This window comes from Molothrus aeneus, chromosome 2 (genome assembly GCF_037042795.1).
Source record: "Molothrus aeneus isolate 106 chromosome 2, BPBGC_Maene_1.0, whole genome shotgun sequence".
Lineage (NCBI taxonomy): Eukaryota > Metazoa > Chordata > Aves > Passeriformes > Icteridae > Molothrus > Molothrus aeneus.
The window spans coordinates 116,249,512-116,261,164 of NC_089647.1; the positions used below are offsets into that span (position 1 = coordinate 116,249,512).

Below are 11,653 nucleotides of genomic sequence, written 5' to 3' on the forward strand. Positions count from 1 at the left end.
ATTAGGGTGGCAATTATCACTTGCATCCCAATTACCCACTTCAGGGGTCATTATGTCATTACCTTCACAGTCACCACATTTGAGATTCGAGCTAAAAATCATCACAAAACCATTTATTTTACACACGTTTTCACATTTATTTTAAAATGCCAACAAAAAACATCATGAAATTCAGAACATAATGAAATACACAGTGACAGTAGGGTTTTTTTTAACTGCTGTATTATATTACAGCTAAAATTAAGTTTGAAATTTAATATTTTATTTTCATCTAAATTAAATGTTTTGTAGGTTTCTTTTTTTTTTTTTTCCAAAACCAACTCTCCACAGGGAATTTGGTTCTCTCCCAGTCTTACACAAAGTGACAAAGATTAGGATTCTTTTTCTAACCAACACCATCCCCAATTTAAATAATCTCTTTTCCGTCCCACTGGCTGATGAATTCCTGAGCATGAGCTGAAGTCCCACACCAAAGTTGTATTTCTGGTGTGAAAAATACTTTCCAAAAATGGGTAATTTTAGCTCTGCTGGAACCAAGAGAGAAAAACTTGCCCAAATCAAAGATGGCCTCAGGATGGAAAGAGAAAAAAAAGTAAGAAATTTAGAAAATAAATAAGGACAATAATTAAATTAAGAGCCTTCTACCCCTCAGAACAGAGTCAGTACAAGAGCTGGTGGTTTCCTGCTAAACCAGGGAGAGACTTTGTGAAAACTGATGGAATTTGGGGTTGGGCATCAGGAATTCTCAGCCAAGGCTGAGTTTATCCCACTCCCCTCATGGCTTCTGCCTCATCCCAGACACCATTCCAGGTAGAAATGGGAACATTGGACTCTGTAGGATTGGGATTTCTTTGGGAGTTGGAGCTTTTATCAGCATGGTTTTATCAGCTGCATCTCCCTGGGGTGGGGAGGGAAAAGCCAGAAGGGAAAAAAGCTCCAAGGGGCTGGGACAGAGTGGTTGGGAAGGGGACAAAGCCACCAACCAGATCCTGAGTGGTCAGAATTTGATTTCCCCCTCTCTTTTTGGGATGTGGAGCCCCCAGTGCAGAGGGAAGGACCCACCTGAGCCTCCCACAGGAGCTGGTGAAGGAGTGAGCAGGAATGGGCTCATTCCCAAGGGAATAGCAGAGTTCTGTCGTCCCTCAGCAGGGACTTTGCTGCTGGAAGCTCAGTTTGCCCTTCCCTGTGGAGTTCAGCTTCCAGCCTGGCACTTCTTGCAGCAGCAACTGGAGCAGGAGGTGAAATCCCTGCCCAAAATCTGGAGTGGGAGATGGAGGCTGAAACCTGGATCTCACCATGGAATGAGGCACCTCCAAAACCTGGATCTCACCATGGAATGAGGCACCTCCAAAACCTGGATCTCAGCATGGAATGAGGCAGCTCCAAAACCTGGATCTCAGCATGGAATGAGGCACCAAGGAAACCTGAATATCACCATGGAATGAGGCATCTCCAAAACCTGGATCTCACCATGGAATGAGGCATCTCCAAAACCTGGATCTCACCATGGAATGAGGCATCACCAACTCTGCTTCCTGATGCTGTTGCATGGAAAAATGGAGAAGCAGGGTGTGCAAAGCAGGAATTCTCAGAGCTGCTGGAAGTCAGGCTGGAATCTCCTCTCGGTGCTGGCACGGCAGAAATTGCATCCAATTTTGGATGGTGCCACCTGTCCCCTTCTGGAAAACAGCCCCACTGGGGAGAAGGACCAAACCTGGAAGCTGCAAATGTTGTTTCTACCTTTAAACATCTCCCCTTTTCCAGCTGAGCAGCAGCAATGGGAACGTGGCTGCTGGGAGCTGGAGTTGTGGACACCTTGGGGAAGCCAAAGGAACAGGATCCAAAACCAACCCCAATCCCTAATTGGCCCCTGCTGGAGCCAGGGCTGGGAATATGCACCTGTCCAAAAAAGGAGAGGTCTCTGCTGGAAAGCTGAACCTCTGGAACTGCAAGGACAAGTGTGGAAAGCCAAGAGAGTGGCTTGGATTTCAGCCTGGATATCAGCTGGAAGTAGCAGCCTTGGAACAGTTCTGAGAAGATCAGGCTCTGAAAACTCCCTTGAAGGATGTGGCCCACATGGAATAAATCAATTCCAGGCAGTTGGATTGGCCCAAACAGTGGCCAAATCCCATAATAGCAACACTTTATCATGGCAGAAAAGGATACAGGAAAATCTGGGAGAGAAAAACATCACAGTAGCAAAATGTGAAGTTCCAGACAGTAAAAACCTGTGGAAGGAGAATTAGGAAACAATGCTCCCTATTAAATTGTTGGGAATTCTTTTCCTGTCAGTAACAAGGAGCAAACACACAAAGGAACATAAAGGAGGCTGAGAGGGACCCCCAACATTCAGACTCACAATTTTATAGGATTTCATAGGATTTTTGCTCCTATAACCAAATGCCTCAAGGTTCTCACAGTATCTGCCCCACTGGTCTCCAACCATTTGGATTTGCAGACTCCAGAGCTTTTGCCAATGAATTCTTGGACCAAGTGTAGCAAGCTGGAACCCTCTGCCAGCATTTGCCTCTCCACATCTCCCATCCTGGACTCCAGGACTCTGCAGGGCACAGGCTGAGCACTCCTGAGCCCCGTGGGGACCTGCAGAAGACACCCCAGAACTGTAACAGCCCCCTTGGTTCCTGTAACCACCCTGGGGAAGCTGCAGGGATTTTGTTTTGGGATCACTGGCACAGCAATGTCACATCCCCAAGGGCTCCAGCTGAGAGTTGTCAGCCCTGAGGCTGCCCTGGGGGGCTCTGGGAGGGACATCAGGAGCATGGAATGGTTTGGGTTGGAAGGGACCTCAAACTCACCCAGTGCCACCCCTGCCATGGCAGGGACACCTCCCACTGTCCCAGGTGCTCCCAGCCCCAGTGTCCAGCCTGGCCTTGGGCACTGCCAGGGATCCAGGGCTGGAATTCCATCCCAGCCCTGCCCACCCTGCCAGGGAACAATTCCTCATTGCCAAGATCCCACCCAGCCCTGCCCTCTGGCACTGGGAAACCATTCCCCATTGTCCTGTCTCCAAGCCCTTGGGAATGGGATGTCCTGGCCCTCCTCATTTTCCTGGTTTAGGGCAGCCAAGTGTGGAAGAGCTGCTGAGAAATGCACGACCACTGTCCAAAACCTGCTGCAGACGAAACAAGTCCAAGTCCAGCATGTGCCTCCAGGTCCTTGGAATAACCTTCATTCTTTGTGGAATGGCTGGACACAGATTCCACTGAAGATCTTCAACCCTTTCCCATCATTTGAGGCTGGACACAGAGGCTGTTCCTGCTGGCACAGTCACAGCCAGGGCTCACTGGCAGCTCCCAAATAAATTAGGGAATCAGAAATACCAGGAAGCAGGCACAGACACACTGTCCCAGCTGGAGGCAACAGCAAAGGAAGGGTGATCCCTTCTCCCGAGAGTCAAGCCATGGAAACACAACAGGAACAGCCATGGAAGAGCAGCCAAGAGGGAATTCATCTCCAGCCCCTCATCCAAAGGCCTGGAGCTGGAACAACACACCTTCCCCTCCAGTGCCTTCACAGCTACACGTGGGAAGCCTCCACAAAGGAGGAAAATGATCCCTGGGTAGGCTGAACAACAGGAAAGATTTTAAAAAAACCATTTTCACACATCCCTGAGGACCGAGTTTGTGCTCAGCCCCTCGGTCCCGGGCTGGTTTGTGCTGTCCTGCCGCTGCAGGTCCAGGAAGGCAGCGCTGTTGATGATGACAAAGGTGTCCCTGGTGTCCTTGCTGTGGGTCTGGGGCAGCTCCAGCTGGCCCCGCGGCGGGCTCAGCTTGCCCGAGTACAGGTAGTCCATGTAGTTCTCGGGCTTGCTGGAAACGATGTTGCTGAGCATCATGACAAAGAGCAGGAAGCCGAAGAAGCCGACGATGATGAGGATGTAGAAGGAGGCCATGATCTCCTCCTGCAGCTCCAGGGCAGGGTTGCTGTAGTTGTTGAACCTCAGGGCCTTCTTTTGTTCCATGTGGAGCAGATTGGGCAGCACCGAGCTGCTGTTGGTGTGGTTGCTCAAAGCCATCACAGCTTCCACTCCAGAGGCCAAATCTAAACAAAACAAAGGGAAAAAGAAGGGATTAGCTGAGCCCAGGGCCTTCACACCACTCCCTGTCCTCTGGTCTGGGGATTCCTGCACTTGGGATGTTCAGCTGGAGGAGCCTGAGCTCACCTGAGCTGCAGCCCCAGAGACAGGGACAGATCCTGGCTGGGGCTGGGCCAGGAGGGATTTGGGTTGGATTTTAGGGCAAGGTTCTTGCCCAGAGGGTGCTGGCACTGCCCAGGCTGCCCAGGGAATGGGCACGGCCCCGAGGCTGCCACAGCTCCAGGAGCCTTTGGCCAGCGCTGCCAGGGATGCCCAGGCTGGGCTTGCTGGGCTCTGGGGTGGCACTGGGTGATTCCTGGGGGTTTATTCCCACTCAGAGATTCCAGGATTCCATCCTGCAGTTGCACACCTGACGGGCAGAGCTCCACAGTGGAAGCCAGTGGCAAGTTAGGGCAGGAATTCAGGGAATGCAAAGTTGTGCTGTCTGTGGAACACGGGCAGGGCACACACAACTCCCTGAGGCTGCTTCTGTTCTGCTGGTGCTGCAGCATCAGAGTGAGAATTTGGGAATCACCCTGCCTATTCCAGGGATTATCTCAATGGAAATGGGATGAAAAGTCACTTCTTCAAGAGGAGAGGAAATCTATACTGGGATTGTCACAGAATCAAGGAATGGTGTGGGTTGGGAGGGACCTTAAAAATCATCCAGTGCCACCCAGGCCGTGGCAGGGACACCTCCCACTGTCCCAGGCTGCTCCAGCCCCAGTGCCCAGCCTGGCCTTGGGCACTGCCAGGGATCCAGGGGCAGCCACAGCTGCTCTGGGCAAACCATTCCCTCCAAGCAAACCACAAAATCCTGGCATTCTGAAAAATCTAAAGATGAAATGAATTTTTGCTCTATCTCCCAATCCCACATCCAAAAATAAGCTTTTGGCAGCAACAATTTCCCAATTTTGACAGAAATCCATGGATCATTTTTAGCTCTCTGAAATGCCTTCTTTGAGAAGAATGTGACAATCTCAGAAAAGCTTTGTGCCACTCTGCCCATGAGGGCTGTAAATCTAATCCAAGAGTTTCATCCCAAACACGCAATTTTTGCTAATTCCAAGTAATTCCCTCTCCTGGTGCTGGGGCCCTGGCACAGGGTGCCCAGAGCAGCTGGGGCTGCCCCTGCATCCCTGGCAGTGCCCAAGGCCAGGCTGGGCACTGGGGACAGTGGGAGGTGTCCCTGCCATGGCAGGGATGGGATGAGATTTAAGATCCCTCCCAACAGAACCATTCCACCATTCTTTGTCTCAGTTTTCCTTGGTTTTCATCCTGTTTTGCTCATCAAGGGTCTTTAAAAATGAGGGAACAACCTCTTGCAGCCAGAGCTCAGGTGCTTTACAACACCTGAGGGGTTGGCTCTGCCTGAAATTTCCTACCAGAACCTATTTAAAAAGTGAGTTTCAAAGGTTTTAAAGTGGGTTTTTAAAAGTGGGTTTAAAACAGCTCACATTTAAGACTTAAAATTAACGTTAATAAGAGAATTTATAAAAATCTGAAAAAATAAGGAGATTAAAGAAAGAGATAGAGGTAGATATATGTATATGAGATATATATAGACACATATATATGTATATACATATTTATATACATATTATATATATTTATATATATACTAATATTTTATAAATATAAATATAATTTTCTATTTTATATATTTTTATATATAAATATATATGTGTATATACATATATATGTATATACAAGTTTTATATATTTTTATATTAGTATATATTTCGATATTTTTATAAATATAAATATAAATTTTATATATTTAGATATATTTTATATATTTATGTATAAATAAATATATGTATATACACATACATATATATGTATATACATATTTATAGACATATATTTATATAGATAAATATATATTTAATATATTTTATAAATATTAATGTATATTTTTAATTTATATATTATATATTTAAATATATTTAAATATATATGTTTGTGTGTTTATATACATTTATATATACATATATATACATTTATATATACATATACGTGTACATTATGAGAGGAATAGTGGATTTGTCTTTACAAATCAGCTCTGGGTCTGCTGGTAGATAAAACCAGCACTGGGACAGAAAAGAAACAATGGGAAGGATTCCACTGATTGATGAATGGAAAAAGAGATTTGCTTTTACTAATGAACTTTAGGTTTGCTGATAAATGAAATTAGACATTGAGAGATGAAAGAAACTATGGGGAAGAAAAACCCCTAAATTCCATAAGAATTAAACATTAAAAGGGAGGGTTATACATTAGAGGGTATCTCTGGTATCAGGTGTTTTGGGAAGTCTGAACCTCTCAAGTGCCTCAGGAATGGGGAAAGAGAGAAGGGAAATGTGGCTGGGAAATTAGAATAAAAAAAGAAGTTGTGTCCTCCAAAAATTGGAGAGATCCCAGGGGAATGGCCCATGGCTTCTCCCTTAACTGGAATAAAGCCAAAGGACTCCTCTGTCTCCTTTTTGGACATAAACCTCTGGTGTTTGTGGATTAATTTTCCTGACACTGCTAATGGCTTTGTTTGTCCTGCTGGTCTCTGACTGCTCCACCTGGAATCTCCTAATGTCCCAATAAAGTCTGTGTGATCTGGGATTTATGGAGATTTACAGGCACAGCACCTGGAGCTGGGGATGTTCCAGGGAATCCCAGGAATTCCAGCAGCTCTGGGTGTGTGGGATATATAGATATATATAAATATATATGTTCCAGGGAATCCCAGGAATTCCAGCAGCTCTGGGTGTGTGGGATATATAGATATATATAAATATATATGTTCCAGGGAATCCCAGGAATTCCAGCAGCTCTGGGTGTGTGGGATATATAGATATATATAAATATATATTTTCCAGGGAATCCCAGGAATTCCAGCAGCTCTGGGTGTGTGGGATCACGTGGCTCAGGTGTGGCTTTGAGATGAACGGGATTTTTTTGTCTCTATAGGAAAACAGAAAGGCAAAATCCCTTCCAGATTCCAAATAAAGTCCCCATGGATTATTAAACTCATGGATTATAAAACTCTTCCCTCTGCCCCAGCCCAAAATGGCTTCTTAAAATTCATCAAGAATTTGAAAGGGACCTTAAAGATAATTTTGTTCAACCCCAGGTGAAGATTTTAGGCTGCAAAAAATCTGACTGAAAATCCATTTTAATGTACATCAACATTTTAAAATTTTAAAGGATTTTTAATGTATTTTAATGTGTCTGTCTGTGTAGGGGGAGAAGAAATTTATACAAATCTCCATGTGTGCATGGATTTTATTTATTTTTATCTACTTCTGAGGCAGGAGGTGGTGATCACAGAAAAGGCTGGGCTGGATGGGACACTCAATCTCCTCCAGGGAGATTTTTATATATAAATTTTATATTTTTATATATAAATATATGTATATATATAAAAATATGTGTATATATATATGTAGATATATATATCCCATATATATATATCCCATATATATATATCCCATATATATATATATTTATGTCTCTCTTTATATAATATGTATATGCATATATATGTGTGTATATATATATCCCATATACATATAGCTATCTGTCTCTCTTTATATATATATATATATTATATAACTGAGACTTGTAGCTCTGTTTTTGTATTTTAATGTGTTTCTCTGTGTAGGGGGAGGAGAAATTAATACAAATCTCCGTGTGTGCATGGATTGTATTTATTTTTATCTACTTGTGAGGCAGGAGATGGTGATCACAGAAAGGGCTGGGTTGGAAGGGACACTGATAAGATTTTCCCAGGTGTTCCCCAAGCCCAGCTCTCCTTGCCCTGCCCCTCCAGACCCTTCTGCTCCATGGGATTTATGGGCAGTGCCACGAGGGGCACAGAGACCAAAATTCAGGGATAAATCCCCACTCCTTCCTCCTCCTGCTGGAATTCCCAACTCCCTGCAATTCTACCTCAAAAAACCACCACCAACCCCTCGCTCTGCCACCCCCAGACCATCCCAGCCCCAAAATTCTGTTTGTTTGCTGCCATCTGAAGGTGAGGCAGCTTTGGGTGCAGCTGTCCCTGGTTTTATGGACACTGCCTGGGACCTGGGACATTGGGAGCTGTCCCTGCCCATGCCAGGGATGGCACTGGGATGGTCTTGAAGGCTCTTTCCAACCCAAACCTTCTGGAATTCTATGGGTTCCCCAACTCCTGCCATCACTGGAGTGGGACTGGTCCTGGTGTAGGAATTTTTGGGGGATTTAAAATCGAATATAAAGCCCAGAATGCTGATTTTTCATGTGGTCAGACTTTGCTTTCTAAGGGAAACAGTGTTTTATTCTCAATGAAATGTTGGACAGGCACTTCAAATCTCAATATTAAAAAAGTCAATATAAAGAAAGTCAATATAAAAAAGTCATTATATTAAAAATATTTTTAAATCCATATTTTAAAAAATCAATATATTAAAAAATAAATATCTTTTAAAAATCCCAGTATAAAAATATCCCAGTATAAAAAAGTCAATATATTTTTAAAATCTCAATATATTAAAAAAATCTCAATATATTTTTAAAATCTCAATATATTAAAAAAATCTCAATATACATTAAAAATAAAGAAATCACATAAATAATATATTTATTTTAAAACAAATAAATAATATAAATAACATATAAAATGTTATTATATATAATAAATTTTATTATATATAATAGAAAAATTATTTTATAGAATTTCTTTTTAAAAGAAATAAATAATATTAATAATATATTTATTTTTAAAGAAATAAATAATATGTAAAAATATTAAAAAATTAATAATTAAATAAAAATTTGGGCAGAATCTGCCTTTAGAGACAACTAAGGAAGGATTTGTGGCTGCTCTTGGGCAACTCCAGGTGTTCAGGAAGGTGTAAACAGGTCTTATATAAATAAATTGAGTTATTTGTCCATGAGCAACTCACAGGCAGTGCTGGAAGAGCTCGGGACCACAGAAACCAGAGTGGGAGAAGTCTCCAGGAGCAGCAGGTCCAACCCCAGAGCCCCGTGTGCCAGAGAAAGGGCCTGGGTGGGTTTTGGGTCACCACGGAGGCACTGGGGTGTCCCTCCAGTCCCATTTCCATTGGTGGGTTAATTAAACCCGTGAAAAATCAGCTTTTTTTTGTTTGTTTCTTTCCAAGACTGGGCTCAGCCCCTTCCCCCCCTCTTATCCACATCCTGAGGATTGCTGGGACCTTTCTGTGTGTGTGTGTGTGTGTGTGCAGAGGGGTAGCCCCACACCCACAGCTCAGGATGGAATTCCCAGGGAAGCTGGGAGCCCTGGAGTGGCCCAGGAGCAGCCTGGACAGTGCAAGGTGTCCCTGGAGGAGGCTGAGTGTCCCTTCCGACACAGCCCAATCCGGGATCGCCATCTCCTGCCTCACAAGTAGAAAAAAATAAATAAAATCCATGCACACATGGGGGCTTGCATAAATTTCTCCTCTTCCTACAAGGAGAAAAACATTAAAATACATTAAAAATACTTTGAAATTTTTAAATATTGAAGTACATTAAAATTTCTCCTCTCCCTGCACAGACAAAAACATTAAAATACAAAAACAGAGCTACAAGTCTCTGTTATATTATACATATATATAGAGAGAGATAGATCTGTCTATGGGACATATATAAATACACACGTATAGATACAGATATATATACACATATTATATATAGAGAGAGAGATATAGATATATGGGATATATATATGTACACATATTTATATGTATATACATATTATATATATTCTATCGATAAATATATATTTTATTTATAAATATATATTTATATAGTTATATATAAATATATTAAAATGTATATATACAAACATATTTTTATGTACATACATATAACATATATTATATACACACATATACATATTACATATTTTTATATAAATATATTTTTAGATAGTTTTAATAATATATATGAATATATATTTTTATATTTTAATATATAAATATATGTATATATACATATATAAACAAACATATTTTCATGTATTTAATATAATATATATGTTATATGCACATATATGTATATACATATTATATATTTTATATAAATATCTATGTATGGATATTTTTATTTATAAATATATATGACTATATTTTATATATTTGATATATAAATAAATGAAAATGTATATATACATATACATGTACATATATATACACATGTATATATATACAAACATATTTATACATGTATATATATAATAGATACACATATATGTACATACATATGTTTTTATATAAATTTATATTTATAGATATTTTTATTTATAAATATATATGTGAATATATATATTTATATAAATATATGGAAATGGATGTATACATATACATGTATATATACAAACATATTTATATGTATATACATAAAATCTATATATTATATACACTCATATGTATATACACATAAAATATATATTATATACACTTATATGTATATACACATTATATATTTTTATACAAAAATATATTCATAGATATTTTGTTTACAAATATATGAGTGTGTATATTTATATATTTTATATACAAATATATAAAAATGTATCTATACAGATACCTGTATATATATAATATATATATATATTTGTGTGTGTTTATACATACACAATATATATGGCATATATATATACATACACACAGACACGTACACACACATATATTTATTTATATTTATGTTTATATTTATATATACATCTAATGCCTCTGTTTACCTAATGCCATATTTAGGTAATTTTTAAACAACATTCCCAATAACAAGAGGGTTAAACAAAACACAGCTGCTTTTCACGGGGGGGAAAAAACCACCTCCACTAAACGTATCCAAACAAATTTCCAACCGGAATGAATAATTAAAGCAGCTCACGTGTCATCAGCCCGGGAGATTGCAGAGGCTGTTTTACCTGCCCGGCGCTCCCTCACCTGCGGGCTGGCTGTGTCCCTGTGTCCGTCAGTCCATCCGCCTCTGTGTCCGTCTGTCCGTCTGGCTGCGGCCGCTCCCGGGTTTAACTATTTAAGGGGCGGAGGGGAGGAGTGGCCTGGCTGCGCTGGGGATAATCACGGCAGGGAGTGGCCGGGCAGGCGGGGACAGGATACCCGAGCTGGGCGGCTCCTGCTCCGAGCAAAGGGACTGAAAGGGACAAGAAAGGACAAAAGGTGGCCCTGGACCAAGCACAGCGGCAGGGTGGCACCGGGGAGGACTCAGGGGTGTCAGCAGTGGGAGGCAGGAAAGTTGTTCTTGCGAGGGTGTTTGTTGTTGGACAAAGAGGGGGTGGTGGGTCTGGGGGGATTTTTGGTTACTGGCCATAAATCCCCAGAAATTTTGGGACTTTTTAGACTCGGGAGCTGTCAGAAGTGTCCTGGTGCTCCCTCGCTGTGTTTGGATGCACCAGAGGCATCACAGAATTGTGGAACAGCCTGAGCTGGACAGGAGTCATGGGGATCATTGTATCCCACTCCCAGGAATTCCCTGAGCTGGGAAGGAGCCATCAGGACCATTGAATCCCCTTCCCTTCCTTGCCCAGACCCC

General features: G+C 41.6%; 1 protein-coding gene across 2 annotated transcripts; it reads right to left on the minus strand.

The window, feature by feature from the left end:
* Window positions 1–112: 112 nt before the first annotated feature.
* LOC136571349 (potassium voltage-gated channel subfamily E member 1-like) lies at window positions 113–11,120 on the minus strand. Of its 2 annotated transcripts, none has more exons than XM_066571722.1 (2): window positions 11,047–11,120; window positions 113–4,062 (listed from the first exon to the last, which is right to left on the minus strand). In XM_066571722.1, the coding sequence occupies exon 2, from the start codon at window positions 4,034–4,036 to the stop codon at window positions 3,620–3,622; it is 417 nt and encodes a 138-aa protein (XP_066427819.1). In that variant the 5' UTR covers window positions 4,037–4,062; window positions 11,047–11,120; the 3' UTR covers window positions 113–3,619. The 2 variants fall into 2 exon arrangements, with proteins under 2 accessions (XP_066427819.1, XP_066427818.1); XM_066571721.1 differs by having other exon boundaries at window positions 10,991–11,089.
* Window positions 11,121–11,653: the final 533 nt, after the last annotated feature.